The sequence below is a fragment of the Piliocolobus tephrosceles genome, chromosome 6 (assembly GCF_002776525.5).
Source record: "Piliocolobus tephrosceles isolate RC106 chromosome 6, ASM277652v3, whole genome shotgun sequence".
Lineage (NCBI taxonomy): Eukaryota > Metazoa > Chordata > Mammalia > Primates > Cercopithecidae > Piliocolobus > Piliocolobus tephrosceles.
In genome coordinates, this window is record NC_045439.1 from 101257445 (window position 1) to 101274905 (window position 17461).

A 17461-nucleotide genomic window follows, 5' to 3' on the forward strand; every position below is an offset into this window, starting at 1 on the left:
CCTCAGTTCCCCCGGGACACCCTGGGCGTCCCTGGGCCCAGCATCTGCCTGGGGCCTCACCCTGAGCACCCCCCGACCCCCACCTTGCACCCCTTCCCGGTGTTCCCGGGGCGCTGTCGGGCCCTGGGGGCTGCGGGGCGCAGGCGGCTCTCGGCTGGGCCATTCTTTGCCGGCCCCCTCCTCCCTTCCGTTTCCGTGGCCGTGCGGCCGGCTGGAGGCTGCGGCCCAGCGCGGAGCAGGGGGGCTGGCAGGCGTCGGGGCCGTCGGGCCTGTCCCGCCCGCCCCTTCCCCTCCACAGGCCCGCCCCGGGGCCTGGGCCAACTGAAACCGCGGGAGGAGGAAGCGCGGAATCAGGAACTGGCCGGGGTCGGCACCGGGCCTGAGTCGGTCGGAGGCCGCCCCAGGAGCAGCTGCCCGCGCGGGTAACTCTAGCCCCGGGGCCTGGAGGAGCGGTAGGAGCAGGGTGCGCGGCAGGCAGGGGCAAGAGCAGGCGTTCCGAGGGCCGGAGACCCACCCAGGTGGGGGTAAGGGCCGCGGAAGGGCGGGGATGGCCGCAGGAGCAGGGCTCAGGCCGTGGCAGCCTGAGGCTTCAACTGGGGCAGCCTTGGCCTGTCGAGGACCTGGGCAAGGGTGTCCTTGTAAGGGGCGGTGGGTGGAAGGGCCTGGGGAGAGAGGCTCCAGGTTGGCTCCTGTTCCCGAACGGGGGAGGGAACCCTGACACTAAGGAAGCAATGAGGGCCAGTCCCCAGGCCAGACTGCTGCTAGGTACCCATGGCTGCCTGTGAGAGAGGCAGGACCCCACCTCCTCCCTGTGTGTAGCCCATCCTGACCCTATAGTCTCCAGCCTCCTCTTCCCATGCCTCCATCTCCAGCTGCTGCCTTGCCCCCAGGGATGGCCCCCTTTCTGTCCCCAGGACAGCACTATGGGCTTCTCTTCGGAGCTGTGCACCCCCCAGGGCCACGGGGTCCTGCAGCAGATGCAGGAGGCCGAGCTTCGTCTACTGGAGGGCATGAGAAAGTGGATGGCCCAACGGGTCAAGAGTGACAGGGAGTATGCAGGACTGCTTCACCACATGTCCGTGCAGGACAGTGGGGGCCAGAGCCGGGGCATCAGCCCCGACAGCCCCATCAGCCAGGTGGGTCTCCATGGGACTCTTGTGGGTGCTGGCGGTAACTGCGTTCTCCTTCCTCTCCCGGGGCCCTCTGGGGCAGTGGTTGGAGATTTGGCAGGCCCAGCCTTGGGAGCCATTGTCCCCTCCTCCCTGCCTCCCCAATCTGTGCTGTATAGTCCTGGGTGGAGATCACCAGCCAAACTGAGGGCCTGAGCCGGTTGCTGCGGCAGCACGCAGAGGATCTGAACTCAGGGCCCCTGAGCAAGTTGAGCCTGCTCATCCGGGAACGGCAGCAGCTTCGCAAGACCTACAGCGAGCAGTGGCAGCAGCTGCAGCAGGAGCTCACCAAGGTGAGCGGGCAGCAATGGGGCTTCAGTCATTTCTATCTAAAATTTGAGCCTCCAAGGGGTTGTTTTGCACAAGAGGCACTGGATTCACTGGGGAAGTGGAAGTCCCTGACCGCAGGCCTGGCTTGCTCTAACCTTGATGCAGCTTCCTCTCTTCCTCCCCTACGTTGGGCTGGCTTGCAGCAAGGCCTCTCTGTGCTTTTTCTGTGCCTGGGCAAAGTGCTGGGAATGTAAGGATGAGTGACCGGTCATTTGCCTGGGAGAAGCTCAGAATCGGTACTCGCCTCCGCACTGTGCCATCTGACTCTGGGTTCTGAGAGTCAGGGATAGGAATGAGGGTCAGTCTGTTTGCCTTCCACCTAGGCAGGCTCCTCTCAGGGCCCCAGAGACTGGGCAGCAGCATGGCCTCCTGAAGGTCAAGGACTTGGGCCGTGAAGTCAGCGTGCCTAGGTTTGAATCCCACCGAGCTCCTCGGTCTAGAGGCTGTGTGATTTGGAGCTGGCTATTTATCTGGGAGCCTAGTGCCCCCATTCAGTGTGCTGGTCACCCTCCCTGCACCACACCCCTTCCTCAAGTGCAGAGCCCAGCCTAGCCATGGACCCACAGCGGCCCCTGGTGGCCACCCTGGCCCCATTCCTCTCCCCAAAAGATCATCTAATTTAAGGGTGGGCCCATTTTTATAAAGTTTTGCTGGAACACAGCTATGCCCCTTTGTTTTCATATTGTCTGTGACTACAATGACAGAGTTGAGTAATTGTGACGGAGACTATATGGCCTACAAGCCTAAAATATTTATTTACTATCTGGCTCTTTAAGAAAAAGACTGATCTAGTCGAGGAATTTAGCTCAGTTACAGATGGGGAAACTGAGGTTGGGCCCTTGCCCAATATATCCCAGCACATAAACAGGAGAACGGGGACGAGAACACTGATCTCGGGCTGTCATCTATTCCTACTGCCAAGAACATAATTTGCAGGACCCAGTGCAAAATGAAATTGTGGGGGTCTTTGTTAAAAGATTAAGAATTTCAAGGTGGTAATAATGGAGCATGAAACCAAGCACAGGGCCCTTTTACATGTAGAGCCCTGTGTGACTGCATAGGCCGCACACACCTGCAACTGGCCCTGCCTGCCATCAGGCTACCATTCTCAGTCCAAGGAGGGACCGTTGTAGCCTGTAGTTTACCTCTTTGCCTCCCCAAGGAGCCTGTCTTTAACAGGCCCTCTGATCTTTGACTCTCACACTAGCAGCCAGCTTTCCCAGAAGTCTCCAGGTGCTCCTTGCCTGACGACAGGACCTTTCCAGGGCTTCACCCCAGGAAAGAATCTTCCACAGTTGGGGACCTGCTGCCCCACGCTGGCTTCTCCTCTCTCCCTAGACTCACAGCCAGGACATTGAGAAGCTGAAGAGCCAGTACCGAGCCCTGGCACGGGACAGTGCCCAAGCCAAGCGCAAGTACCAGGAGGCCAGCAAAGGTTCGTGGCTTCCCTTGCTGGCAGGGAGGGAATCCGAAGCCAGTGGTGACCTGTCCTTGGGTACCCAGAGAGTGGGGGCTGCCTGGGCCTCCATGCAGTCATCTATACCCCTTGCCCCCCATCTGGCAGACAAGGACCGTGACAAGGCCAAGGACAAGTATGTGCGCAGCCTGTGGAAGCTCTTTGCTCACCACAACCGCTATGTGCTGGGCGTGCGGGCTGCACAGCTACACCACCAGCACCACCACCAGCTCCTGCTGCCCAGCCTGCTGCGGTCACTGCAGGACCTGCACGAGGAGATGGCTTGCATCCTGTAAGCCTGCAGCCCCATCCCCTGGCCCCCACCCTTGAGCAGCCCTAAGCCCAGCCATCAGGCCCAGAGGCAGGACCCAGAGAATCCATTGCTGGGAAAGTGCTGGCCATGTAACCACATGAGAATGGGACCTGGGCCAAGGACTGGAAACAGGCAACTTACCTCCAAATTACACTGTTCCAGGGTCCCATTATTCCAGGGTTTTATTACATTCATTGAGCACTGTGCCGGGCTCTGGATTATAGCAGAGAACAATGGTAGACAAAAACATCTATCCTCAGGGATCTTTCGTGTTGGTGGGTGAGGATGTGAGGAGCACTAAGAGCCATGGAGAAAAATAAAGTAAGAGAAGTGGATTGGGACCTGAGAGCACGGAGGCAAGGGAGGAGGTGACAGTTGTCCACAGAGTGGTCTGGAAAAGCCTCTTGAGAGGTGACATTCAAAGAGGCCCCTGAGAGGGGCACAGGAGTGAATCCTGGGGCTATTTGGAGAAAGACCATGCCAGAAAAGAGGAAAGCAAGTACACAGGCCCTGAGTTAGAAGAGTACCAGGGACTAATAGCCAGGAACCAGTGGTGCCTCTGAGAGTGAGGGAGGGGGAGAGTCAAACATGAGGCTAGAGGAGTCAGGCGTCAAGGGCTACTGGGTGATAGAGGGTTCAGTAGGGCCATGGTGAGGACTTTGGCTCTGGGCGAACAAGAATGGCATGATCTGACCTCTTGTTTTTTTGTTTCATTTTGTTTTAATTTTTTTTTGAGTCAGGTCTCTCTCTGTTGCCCAGGCTGGAGTGCAGTGGCATGATCTCGGCTTACTGCAACCTCCCCCTCCCCCTCCCAGGTTCAAGCGATTCCCCTGCCTCAGCCTCCCGAGTAGCTGGAACTATGGGCATGCATCACCACACCCAGCAAATTTTTGTATTTTTAGTAGAGATGGGGTTTCACCATGTTACCCAGGCTGGTCTCTAACTTCTGGGTTCAAAGTGATCTGCCTGCCTCTGTCTCCCAAAGTGCTGGGATTACAGGCATGAGCCACCATGCCCAGCCCTGACCTCTGTTTTAATAAGGCCACTCTGGCTGCTGTGCTGCGAATAGACTTCAGAGGGCAAGGACAGAAGCTGGGAGGCCAGAGAGCAGGCTCTTGCAGTAATCCATATCCAAACTTTTGGCCACTAGGACGGGGAGATAGCAATGGAGGTGAGAAGCGGTCAGGTCCTGGGGCTAATTTGAAGGTGGAGCCGGTGGGATTTCCCTATGGATTGGAAGTGGAGCGTGAAATAGAGGAGTCGGGGTAACTCTGGGGGTTTGGCCTGGAGCAGCTGGAAGATGGAGTGGCTGTTAACTTACGTAGGGAAGGCTGTGGGAGGAAGAGGTTTAGGATACTAGGGTAGCCGTTCATTCATTCATTCATTCATTCATTCATTCATTCATTTATTTAGAGATGTAGTCTCACTCTTTCGCCAGGCTGGAGTGCAGTGGCGCAATCTTGGCTCACTGCAACCTCCACCCCACGGGCTCAAGCGATTCTCCTGCCTCAGCCTCCCGAGTAGCTGGGATTACAGGCGCATGCCACCACGTTCAGCTAATATTTGCATTTTTAGTAGAGATGGGGTTTTGCCATGTTGGCCAGGCTGGTCTCGATCTCTTGACCTCATGATCTACCCACCTCAGCCTCCCAAAGTGCTGGGATTACAGGCATGAGCCACTGTGCCTGGCCTCAATTTTCAACTGGAGAGGTTGGGGTGTCTTAGAGCTAGCCAATGGGACATTTTGAGTAGCTGAGTGAGTACATGAGGTTGGGGCCCAGGGTAGGTGCCTGGGCTGGGAGATATGGACGGGGATGGGCAGCATGTTGATGGCTTATTTGGTAGTGGGTATGCAGAGCTAACTAACCAGGCCAGGGATGACTGTAGCTCATGTTTACTGAGCACTCCCTGTACAGCAGACACTCTGCACACAGGATCCCAATTAGATCCCTTCTTTTGAGATGGTGTCTCATTCTGTCACCCAGGCTGGAGTGCAGTAGTGCGATCTTGGCTCACTGCAACCCCCACCTCCCAGGTTTAAACAGTTCTCCTGCCTCAGCCTCCCAAGTAGCCAAGTAGCTGGGACTACAGGCATGTGCCACCATGTGTGGCTAATTTTTGTATTTGTTTTTTTCAGTAGAGACGGGGTTTCACCATGTTAGCCAGGCTGGTCTCAAACTCCTGACCTCAGGCTATCCACCTGCCTCGACCTCCCAGTGTTGGTATTATAGGCATGAGCCACTGTGCCCGGCCCACTGGATCCTTATTACAACTGCCAGTGTCCCTCTTATACATATCAGGAAATAGAAGATTAGGGAGCAATTAAATAATTTGCCTAGAGTGGCATGGCTAGCACCAAGTGAGGCTGGGATCAACCCCAGCCCTGACTCCAAACCCAGAGTCCTAGGCCTGAACTGCCCAGCCTTGCCCAGCCTGAGGCCTCCCTGACTGGGGATCCCATCTTGGGGGCAGGAAGGAGATCCTGCAGGAATACCTGGAGATTAGCAGCCTGGTGCAGGATGAGGTGGTGGCCATTCACCGGGAGATGGCTGCAGCTGCTGCCCGCATCCAGCCTGAGGCTGAGTACCAAGGCTTCCTTCGACAGTATGGGTAAGCCCCGTTCTTGCTTCTGCTGGGCCCAGGGCTGCTGGCCTGTCCACTGATGGGGTGCTGTCCCCCACAGGTCTGCACCTGACGTCCCACCCTGTGTCACATTCGATGAGTCACTGCTTGAGGAGGGTGAACCACTGGAGCCTGGGGAGCTCCAGCTGAATGAGCTGACTGTGGAGAGCGTGCAGCACACGTGGGTGGTGGCTTCGCACCTGGGCCGCGGCGGGGCTCCCAGCAGACCATGGGTGTTTATGTAGGCAGGGCTAGGTCGTGGACACTGCCCACACAGAGCTGTCACCAGGTGGCTGGGCTTGCTTGGCTCTACAGGGATGCACTGGACGTGGGTTGAGGGGGCAGGAGGGCTTGGCTCTAATGCTGCCCTTCTCTTGGGTGCAGGCTGACCTCAGTGACAGATGAGCTGGCTGTGGCCACCGAGATGGTGTTCAGGCGGCAGGAGATGGTTACACAGCTGCAACAGGAGCTCCGGAATGAAGAGGAGAATACCCACCCCCGGGGGCGGTGAGTAGGCCCCTGCCTGCAGCAGCCTCTTGGGCCTCCCTCCCTCCTACCTACCCTACCTGCTGCTGGCTACCCGCCACAGACTGAGCCCTTTCTCACCCACCCTCCCACCCGCCCCTGCCTGCAGGGTGCAGCTGCTGGGCAAGAGGCAGGCGCTGCAGGAAGCACTGCAGGGGCTGCAGGTAGCACGGTGCAACCAGGCCAAGCTGCAGGCCCAGCAGGAGTTGCTGCAGACCAAGCTGGAGCAGCTGGGCCCCGGCGAGCCCCCGCCCGTGCTGCTCCTGCAGGATGACCGCCACTCCACATCGTCCTCGGTGAGCTGCCCAGCCCACGCCACTGCCCTGCCACCGGCCTGCCCACCTGGGGCTGTGCTCCTCATTTTCGCCCTCCCCCTCCCTAAGCCTGGCCACCCGCTGACGTCTGTCCCTGGCCTCAGGAGCAGGAGCGAGAGGGGGGAAGGACGCCCACGCTGGAGATCCTTAAGAGCCACATCTCAGGAATCTTCCGCCCCAAGTTCTCGGTGAGTGATGCCCAGCCTGGACCCCCCTATTGTTGTGTTTCAAATTTAGTCACTGGGATGTCCTAGAGAGGAGGCTCTGCCCAGGCTGCTTTTATTGGGAAGTTCCTCTCTTCCCTGGGATTCCAGGCTGCACATGTCCCCAGACCCTGCCACCCCTGTGACCCCTCCCTCTCCACTGCCCCTGTGTGCTAAAGGGACCAGCAACCTTGACTATTCCATGGCTCTCCCTGTTCCAGGAGTGGTTGGGGGCCTGTGGCCTGGAGGAGGAGGCACCAGCTTGGTTTGGGGTCTTCCTGCCTGGGCTTCCCTTCCCAGCTCTGCCCAGCGTGAGCCTGGGCCAGTCCGCTGCCCACTCCAGGGGCCTGTGGATGGCTCTGCATGCCACTCTGTGGTTGTGAGGGCTGAGGGCATATAGAGGGGAGAGAGAGACCCCTGGCTGCCCCCATGGCCTCTTCAACAAGCTGGTTGAGTGACTCCTCGATCCTCCCTTGCCCAGCTCCCTCCACCGCTGCAGCTTGTTCCGGAGGTGCAGAAGCCCCTGCATGAGCAGCTGTGGTACCACGGGGCCATCCCAAGGGCAGAGGTGGCTGAGCTGCTGGTGCACTCTGGGGACTTCCTGGTGCGGGAGAGCCAGGGCAAGCAGGAGTACGTGCTGTCAGTGCTGTGGGATGGTCTGCCCCGGCACTTCATCATCCAGTCCTTGGATGTGAGTGGGGCTGGGACCCGAGCCTTCCAGGCCTCACTCTTCCCCTCCCTTCCCTTCTCCAAGGGGAATGACCTTTCAGGGTAGGGGGTAGCTGTCAGGTGTTGAATGCCTCCCTAGCAGGGCTGGCTGGAAGGGGCCACAGAGACCACCCAGTCCCTGCAACAAAATAGAGGCTTAAGTGTGAGTCCTTCCTGGTGGGGCAGCAGGATGTCATGCGCTATCAGATGGCATCTTTTCTGGAGGTCTCTCTGCCCCTGGTCCTGGGCAGGCCATTTCTCCCCTGCTGCTCTCCCTTTCCCCTCCCAGGGCTCAGGCCCCCTCAGAATGGAGGCTGTTGACCCCGGGTCCCCTGCCCTGCAGAACCTGTACCGACTGGAAGGGGAAGGCTTTCCCAGCATTCCCTTGCTCATCGACCACCTACTGAGCACCCAGCAGCCCCTCACCAAGAAGAGCGGTGTCGTCCTGCACAGGGCTGTGCCCAAGGTGAGCCTGCACCCAGCCCGGCCCATGCCACCTGTGGCAGGGCTTGGGGAGTGTGGGTCAGGCCCACCCAGCGTCTGAGCAGAAAGGGCTTTCCAGGCCTTCCATGTACATACAAGGTGCAGAGTGAGTGACCCTCGGGGCCAGCCTTGCTCTAGGTTTGGAATGTCAGGGCCACTCCTACACCATGGGCTGTACATACCAGGCTGGTGCTTACCTGGTCAGGGTACCTGCCTGGACCCCGTATCATTTCAGTGTGCTCCCGTGTGGTCCCACCCCTGGTCACATATGGAGGCGTCAAGAAATGGAGGACATAGCCCTTCTAAGGGCCCAGCACCCCTTTTCTTCAGACTTCTGATCCCCTAACTCCTCTCTTCCCCAGGACAAGTGGGTGCTGAACCACGAGGACCTGGTGTTGGGCGAGCAAATTGGACGGGTGAGTGCACCTCTGCTGGTCTCCTTGTTGCTGGCGGCTTCTCGCGAGTCACGCCTGGGCCCCCTGTGCTACCACCCAGAGACCTCCATGCCCCATCTGATTCCCCACTTGTACCCCAACTCCCTGCCCAGCCCCCACCACACACCGTCCTCCAGGAAACGGGATAGTACCTACCCTGAAAACTCCCAGCAGACAGCTCTGCCAGCACCCTGACCTCATTACCCCCACCCAGGCCGCCCCCCTCGAGCTCTTGTATGCACACAGGGAGACACCCTGTTACTGTAAACCATAAGATACCTATTTAGGGAAGAAATCACTTTCCTAAAAATCAGAATGCTTTTCAAACCCAAGGGAGAGTGATTTTTGCATTTCCGTGTCACTTCTGTCAGGGAGGGTGGCACATTGGAGGCAACTTTCCCTGCCTGCCCCGTGTGCTCTCTAGGTTCCCCAGCGAGGGACAAACTCCCAGAGAGCCTGTGTGAGGTGTCTGAGCACGGGGGCTGAGTAAAGAATGGGTGGGGAGCAGAGAAGAGAATTGTGGGACTGGGAAGGCCGTGGTAGGAGCCCAAGACCGTTTCAGGGGAACTTTGGCGAAGTGTTCAGCGGACGCCTGCGAGCCGACAACACCCTGGTGGCAGTGAAGTCTTGTCGAGAGACGCTCCCACCTGACCTCAAGGCCAAGTTTCTACAGGAAGCGAGGTGGGTGATAAACTAATGATCTCCACGGGTCCCGCATACACAGAGGTTACACTGCATGGCACAGTGTAAAGTGCTTGACCTCTGTGGTGGCGTTTAATCCTCGAGGCCCCCCCATTGCGGGTAGTACCCCCTTATAGTGCCGAGGGGTAGAGGCTGCCCCAGATCACACGTCCGGGTCTGCTGGCCTTGGAGGCCAAGCTCTTCTGCCATCATCCCTGAGGGGCCCTGGGGAGATGGGCCTGGCCACATGGAGTCTGAGCAGCAGTGCCCTCCAGGATCCTGAAGCAGTACAGCCACCCCAACATCGTGCGTCTCATTGGTGTCTGCACCCAGAAGCAGCCCATCTATATCGTCATGGAGCTCGTGCAGGGTGAGCGTGGGGTGCTGAGCTCCAGGTAGGGCACGCAGCCTGGCCAGGTGGCACCCCTACTGCAGGAGGCTCAGCACGGGTCCTCCCCACCTGCAGGGGGCGACTTCCTGACCTTCCTCCGCACGGAGGGGGCCCGCCTGCGGGTGAAGACTCTGCTGCAGATGGTGGGGGATGCAGCTGCTGGCATGGAGTACCTGGAGAGCAAGTGCTGCATACATCGGTGAGTGGGTGGTGGCCACGGGCCCTGCCAACATCTCCGACCAGAGTCAAGAAGTACCTATACCTCTAGGGCCCCTGCCGGACTATCAGGCATCAGCTCCAGAGGGGGAGTGGGCCTCTCCGGTAGACAGGGGTGCCCGGAGCTGGGAGCAGCTTTTGTCCTTGGCTTTTCTAGAGTGTTCAGCCAGGGCTGGGCAGGCAACTATTGGCCAAATGAGCCCCTGCCCTGTCTCACCCAGGGACCTGGCTGCTCGGAACTGCCTGGTGACAGAGAAGAATGTCCTGAAGATCAGTGACTTTGGGATGTCCCGAGAGGAAGCTGATGGGGTCTACGCGGCCTCAGGGGGCCTCAGACAAGTCCCTGTGAAGTGGACCGCACCTGAGGCCCTTAACTACGGTACCTAGTCCCTGTCCACCCTGGACTGCATGGCCAGAGGCAAGGCCTAGGTCCTGCTTCCTGCCTCGCCCTGGTTCCAGGGAGGGTCTACTCATGCTGCCTGGCCTCCTCTGCAGGCCGCTACTCCTCCGAGAGCGACGTGTGGAGCTTTGGCATCTTGCTCTGGGAGACCTTCAGCCTGGGGGCCTCCCCCTATCCCAACCTTAGCAATCAGCAGACACGGGAGTTCGTGGAGAAGGGTAAGCACCCTGTGATGACAGCAGCCTCAGGCTGCACCCTCTTCCAGATGCTCCAGCCAGACTCTTCAAAATCCCTTAATGCCAACCTTCCCACCAGGCAGAATAAGAATAACCTGGCCAGTGGCTCATGCCTGTCATCCCAGCACTTTGGGAGGCTGAGCTGGGTGGATCACTTGATCCCAGGAGTTCGAGATCAGCCTGGACAACACAGTGAAACTCCATCTGTACCAAAAATACAAAAATAGGCTGGGCGCGGTGGCTCACACCTGTAATCCCAGCACTTTGGGAGGCCTGACCAACATGGTGAAACCCTGTCTCTACTAAAAATACAAAATTTAGCCAGGTATGGTGGCACGTGCCTATAATCCCAGCTATTTGGGAGGCTGAGATGGGAGAATTGCTTGAACCCAGGAGGCAGACGCTGCAGTGAGCTGAGATTGTGCCACTGCACTCCAGCCTGGGCGACAAGAGCAAAACTCCATCTCAAAAAAAAACAAAAAACACAAAAAGTAGCTGGGTGTGGTGACATGTGCCTGTAGTCCCTGCTACTCGGGAGGCTGAGGCGGGAGGATCACTGGAGCATGGGAGGCAGAGGTTGCAGTGAGCTGAGATCATGCCACTGCACTCCAACCTGGGTGACAGAGAGAGACTTCGACTCAAAAAAGAAAAAAACTCGGGCGCAATGGCTCACGCCTGTAATTTCAACACTTTGAGAGGCTGAGGAGTGTGGATCATTTGAGTCTAGGAGTTGGAGACTAGCGTGGCCAACATGGCAAAACCCTGTCTCTACTAAAACTACAAAAAATTAGCCAGGTGTGGTGGCACAAGCCTGTAATCCCAGCTACTTGGGAGGCTGAGGCACAAGAATCGCTTGAACTTGGGAGGTGGAGGTTGCAGTGAGCTGAGATCGCACCACTGCATTCCAGCCTGGGTGACAGAGTAAAACTCTCTCTCAAAAAAAAAAAAAAAAAAAATAGAATATCCCTGTAGCTACTACTGAGTAAGCACCTGTTCTGTGCTAGACCACACGTTATTTAATTTGCTCATCACTACATGTGTGGTAGGGATTAATATGTCCCTTTCTCAGATGGAAAAACAGGCTGGCAGAGGACACACAACTAGCATGTGGTGGGATTGGGATCAGAAGCCAGGCCTGTTTGTCCTTTGGGCCCTTGGTGGAGAACAGTGCGTCCTTCAGAACAGTGCATCTTAAGCAGCTCCTATGGCTCATGGTATCCCTCAGAGTCTGCTGAGGACCCTCAAACTCCCTCCTCATGCCTGGTGTGCTGTGCCTGTCCTCACAGGGGGCCGTCTGCCCTGCCCAGAGCTGTGTCCTGATGCTGTGTTCAGGCTCATGGAGCAGTGCTGGGCCTATGAGCCTGGGCAGCGGCCCAGCTTCAGCACCATCTACCAGGAGCTGCAGAGCATACGAAAGCGGCATCGGTGAGGCTGGGACCCCCTTCTCAAGCTGGTGACCTCTGCAGGCCTAGGTGCAGCTCCTCAGTGGCTCCAGCTCACACGCTGACAGCTCTTCACAGTCATGGACTCCTGCCACCAGCATCCACGCTGCTGGCAGGATGCAGCTCCATGTCTTCTCTGTGTCCCTGCTGCTGCCAGGGCTTCCTCTTCCAGGCAGAAACAATAAAACCACTTGTGCCCACTGAATGCTCCTGGCATGTGCACTCCTCTGGAAGGCAGGTCTCAGAAGGCATGAGTGCTGGTATGGTGGCTGTGGGGAAGGAGGAGGACAGGCAGTATGCATGGGACATGATTTAGTAGCAACTGGATGTGAGACATGGGGAGGGGGAGAGATCAGGATGATAATACAGGCTATGGCCAGATGGCGGTATCATCCCCAGAAATAGGATTATAGGAAGAGGATCAGAGCTTTGAGGAGGATGTGAGTTTAGAGATGTTGCATTTTATTGGAGATAAAAGTGTGGGTGAAGCCAGGTGTGGGGTAGACACCTGCAGTCCCAGGTACTTGGGAGGCCAACGCATGTGGATTGCTTGAGCCTAGTTTGAGACCAGCCTGGGCAACATGGTAAAACTCCGTCTCTACAAAAAAAAAAAGAAAATTAGCCAGGCATGGTGGCACACACCTATAGTCCCAGCTACTCAGGAAGCTGAGGTAGGAGGATCAACTGAGCCTGGGAGGTCCAGGCGGCAGTGAGCTGTGATCACATCACTGCATTCCAGCCTGGGCAACAAAGCGAGGTCCTGTCTCAAAAATAAATAAATAAAAATAATAAATAATTAAAATGTGGATGAATAGGTCTGGAAGCCCAGATGGAGGTGAAGGCTCGTCACAGATATGTGAATCATTGGCTTATGAATATTAGAGGATAGCTGACACTAAGGACATGTACAACACTCACATAAAATTCAGGAGGAGGCCGGGCGCGGTGGCTCAAGCCTGTAATCCCAGCACTTTGGGAGGCCGAGACGGGCGGATCCCGAGGTCAGGAGATCGAGACCATCCTGGCTAACATGGTGAAACCCTGTCTCTACTAAAAAATACAAAAAAATACTAGCCGGGCAAGGTGGCGGGCGCCTGTAGTCCCAGCTACTCCGGAGGCTGAGGCAGGAGAATGGTGTGAACCCGGGAGGCGGAGCTTGCAATGAGCTGAGATCCGGCCACTGCACTCCAGCCTGGGCGACAGAGCAAAACTCCGTCTCAAAAAAAAAAAAAAAAAAATTTCAGGAGGAGACGAGAAGAGAGTTCCACTCAAAGGAGACTGATGTAGCTGATGAAGAAAATGCTTTTGAGGAAGTTGTTTCGCAAGACGAATTTATTGAGGAATCGGATGGCAGACTGGGGAGCCTTCACCTCCTCCCCTAAGTCTCAGTGAAACCTATAAAGTCATCTGAAATATTAATATCACCAAAAGCAAAGTTTGAGAAGATAAGGAAGTGTGAACATACTAAAAAACAGACAGTGGGAAGTATCTGTAATACAGAAGAACAGGGAAATGAGCAACGTGAAGTAAAATGGCCATCCCTCAAGAAAGTTCAGGAAATAGTTAACATCGGCCAGGCACCGTGGCTCACATCTATAATCCCAGCACTTTGGAAGGCTGAGGCAGGTGGATCACCTAAGGTCAGGAACTCGAGACCAGTCTGGCCAACACAGTAAATCTCCGTCTCTACTGAAAACACAAAAAAATTAGCCAGGCATGGTGGTGTGCACCTGTAATCCCAGCAACTCTGGAGGCTGAGGCAGGAGAATTACTTGAACTGGGGAGACTGAGGTTGCAGTGAGCTGAGACTGCGCCATTGCACTCCAGCCTGGGCAACAAGAGCAAAGAACAAAACTCTGTCTCAAAAAAACAAAACAAAACAAAACAAAAATCTATTTTGAAAGAGATGAGAGAGAGCCCTATAACTTGTTTAAACAAGAGGAAGTTGTGTTGTCATGTAATTAAGTAAAAATACTAGGAAGTGAAATAATACTTCCAATGGAAATGGTAGAAAGCAGAACTGAAACACTTCTGCTGGGTAGGATATGGTAGATCTCCGCACGCCACCACTCCCATTGCAACCGCTAGGGAAAAAGCTAAGATGAAAATGTCTTTTTTTTTTTTTTTTTTAGACGGAGTCTTGCTCTGTTGTGCAGGCTGGAGTGCGGTGGCGCAATCTTAGTTCACTGTAACCTCCACCTCTCGGGTTCAAGTGATTCTCCTGCCTCAGCCTCCTGAGTATCTGGGATTACAGGTGCACACCACTACGCGTGGCTACTTTTTGTATTTTTAGTAGAGACGGGGTTTCACGATGTTGGTCAGGCTGGTCTCAAACTCCTGACCTCAAGTGACCCGCCTACCTCGGCCTCCCAAAGTGTTGGGATTACAGGCATGAGCCACCGCGCCTGGCCGAAAATGTCTTATTTTTAAAAAGAATGAAGAGTGGTCACAGAAATAAAGACTGAATGGACTAAAATTTCAAGGAGGAAAGAGCCCTTCCGAGTTGAACTAGTGATGGGCAGCTATTTTCTTCCCTGAAACATTTGCCCATTTGGGACATGAGGATCAGACTTGGCCCAAGCAGAGAGACTCTACTGGGGAAGAGAGAAAGGAACAGTTTTTGGTGGTTGCAAGGACTTGCTATGGATTAGGACCTAGAGTAGCACAAAGTGCAGAGCGTTTTCCCCATGGGACATTTGCTGAGTTCTGAGGCAGTGCAGGAGACTGAGAAGACAAGTCCCCACAGTCTTGCAGTGTTTAGAGAGGAGGCCCGGAGTGAACAAATAGCTGGCCTCCCCAACATAAAGTATTTGCCAGGTTTTGCACCTGTGTGGGTTGGGAAGCTAAGGAGCTCCCTGTAAATCTCTGCTCTTCAGATCTTTAAGATCTGAGACAGACAGAAACTGACCAGTCTTTCAATCCAAAATCAAGAGGGTCATTCCTAAGGAACAAGGACAACCAGGAGGGGATTGAGTTTTACTGGAACTGCAACACTGCACCAACCCAGTTTAGTACTTAATTGCATCGAGGTGACTAGCTCCTGTAGGGAATAACAAGATTTGAAGCCCCTATCCTTTTATACCCAATATGTGACATACAATTAAAAATCATAAAGCATGCAAAAAATGGAGAAATATGGGGCTAATACACAAGAGAAAAAATAAACAATAAAACCAGACCCATAGATGATCCAGATATTGGAACTGGCAAAGATTTTTAAATAACTATGGTTAATATGTCAAATAGAGAAGAAGATGGACAAAAAGAAACAAATGTAGAGAATGTCAACAGAATTGGAATCTATTAAAAGAGAATGAAAAGAGCCTATTGAACTGAAAAATACCTCTGAAATTACAAACTTATTGGATGGATTTCATAAACATTGATAGAAGTAAAGGATAAAATCACAATCGCAGTTGGAAATTGGTCATATCAGAAAACAGAATTAGTGAACTTGATAGGTTAATAGGAGGTACCTAAACTGAAGTACAGAGAGGAAAAAAGAGAATGGGAGCTAAGAAACATGGGACCATATGAGTAATTCAAGTTACAGAAGAAGTGGAGAGAAAACTTAGGTCCAGAACAAGCAGAAAATGACACAAACATATATACAGCAATAAAAAACAAAACACTAATATATGCACCAACATTGATGAATGTCAAAGACATGTGGCTGGGCACAGTGGCTCATGCCTATAACCCCAGCACTTTGGGAGGCCAAGGTGGGTAAATCACTTGATGCCAGGAGTTCGAGACCAGCCTGGCCAACATGGTGAAACCCTGTCTCTAATAAAAATACAAAAATTAGATGGGTGTAGTGGCACGTGCCTGTAATCCCAGCTACTCAGGAGGCCAAGGCATGAGAATCACTTGAACCCAGGAGGCAGAGGGTGTAGTAAGCTGAGATCGTACCACTGCACTCCAGCTTGGGTGACAGCAAGACTGTCTCAAAAAAAAAAAAAAAAAAAAAAGATGTACTGAGTAAAGAAGCCAGACATGAAGGAGTCCATACTTATTATTCTATTTTATGAAGTTCAAGAACAGGCAAAACTAAGTTACAGAGAAGTCAAAGCAGTGCTTATGTCTGGAGGGTACTGATGGAAAGGTGTGAGAAGATGTAGGGGAAAAGGTTCACCATGGTGACCTTACAACCATGTACGTCTCTACATGGGCCACATAGGCAAAGCTGGACGACAGTCTGACAACCACTATGCTGTGCTTAGGGACTGCTTGGCCACTTGACATAGGGGAACCTTTTGGGTAGATGGGAATGTCCTGCGTTTTGATCTGGTTGGTGATTGTGCTTGTGTATGTATTTATCAAAACTCATCAAGCTGTACACTTCAGATTTGTGCCACCTAGTGTAAACTGTACCTCAGTTTTTAAAAAAGAACCACCAGAGAACAAACAAGAATTCTTGAAAATTGAGATTATCAGGCCGGTCGCGGTGGCTCATGTCTGTAATCCCAGCACTTTGGGAGGCTGAGGTGGGCAGATCACCTGAGGTTGGGAGTTTGAGATGAGCCCAACCAACATGGAGAAACCCCATCCCTATTAAAAGTACAAAATTAGCTGGGCTTGGTGGCAGATGCCTGTAATCCCAGCTACTTGGGAGGCTGAGGCAGAAGAATCGCTTGAACCCAGAGGCAGAGGTGGCGGTGAGCTGAGATCGTGCCATTGCACTCCAACCTGGGCAACAAGAGCGAAACTCTGTCTCAAAAGAGAAAAGAAAATTAAGATTATCACCAAAATGAGGCTGAGCGCAGTGGCTCATACCTGTAATCCCAGTACTTTGGGAGGCCAAGGTGGGAAGATCACCTGAGGTCAGGAGTTCAAGACCAACCTGGCCAACATGGTGAAACCCCATCTCTACTAAAAATACAAAAATTAGCTGGGCATGGTGGTGTGCGCTTATAATCCCAGCTACTCAGGAGGCTGAGGCACGAGAATCACTTGAACCTGGGAGGCAGAGGCTGCAGTGAGCTGAGATCACGCTGCTGCTCTTCAGCCTGAGTGACACAGTGAGACTTTGTCTCAAAAAAAAAAAAAAAGAATTATCACCAAAATGGAAAATTCAATAGAAGGGCTGGAAAATAAATCTCCCCATGAAAAGACAAAGAGGATGATGAGCCCAGTCTAGGTCTAACACCCTAATAACAGGCATTCCAGTGAGTAAACAAACCTGGAAAGCTGTTCCTGATGGTGATAAAAGAAATGGCAAAGGGCCGGGCGCGGTGGCTCAAGCCTGTAATCCCAGCACTTTGGGAGGCCGAGACGGGTGGATCACGAGGTCAGGAGATCAAGACCATCCTGGCTAACACGGTGAAACCCCGTCTCTACTAAAAAATATAAAAAAAAAGCTAGCCGGGCGAGGTGGCGGGCGTCTGTAGTCCCAGCTACTCGGGAGGCTGAGGCAGGAGAATGGCGCAAAGCCGGGAGGTGGAGCTTGCAGTGAGCTGAGATCCAGCCACTGCACTCCAGCCCGGGCGACAGAGCGAGACTCCGTCTCAAAAAAAAAAAAAAAAAAAAAAAAAGAAA

The 17461-nt window shown here is 54.1% G+C and overlaps 1 protein-coding gene across 4 annotated transcripts; it reads left to right on the top strand.

Moving 5' to 3' along the window:
* Positions 1–289: 289 nt before the first annotated feature.
* FES (FES proto-oncogene, tyrosine kinase) lies at positions 290–12128 on the top strand. 4 transcript variants are annotated; one of them, XM_023195397.1, is made up of 19 exons: positions 290–422; positions 915–1136; positions 1289–1462; positions 2838–2934; positions 3064–3247; positions 5741–5878; positions 5952–6071; positions 6275–6397; positions 6525–6711; positions 6834–6917; positions 7414–7623; positions 7984–8106; positions 8486–8539; positions 9120–9238; positions 9514–9608; positions 9705–9828; positions 10067–10224; positions 10341–10463; positions 11768–12128. In XM_023195397.1, the coding sequence occupies exons 2-19, from the start codon at positions 924–926 to the stop codon at positions 11908–11910; spliced, it is 2469 nt and encodes an 822-aa protein (XP_023051165.1). In that variant the 5' UTR covers positions 290–422; positions 915–923; the 3' UTR covers positions 11911–12128. The 4 variants fall into 4 exon arrangements, with proteins under 4 accessions (XP_023051165.1, XP_023051163.1, XP_023051164.1 ...); XM_023195395.1 differs by having other exon boundaries at positions 350–518; positions 7930–8106; XM_023195396.1 differs by having other exon boundaries at positions 350–518.
* The last annotated feature ends 5333 nt before the right edge of the window (positions 12129–17461 follow it).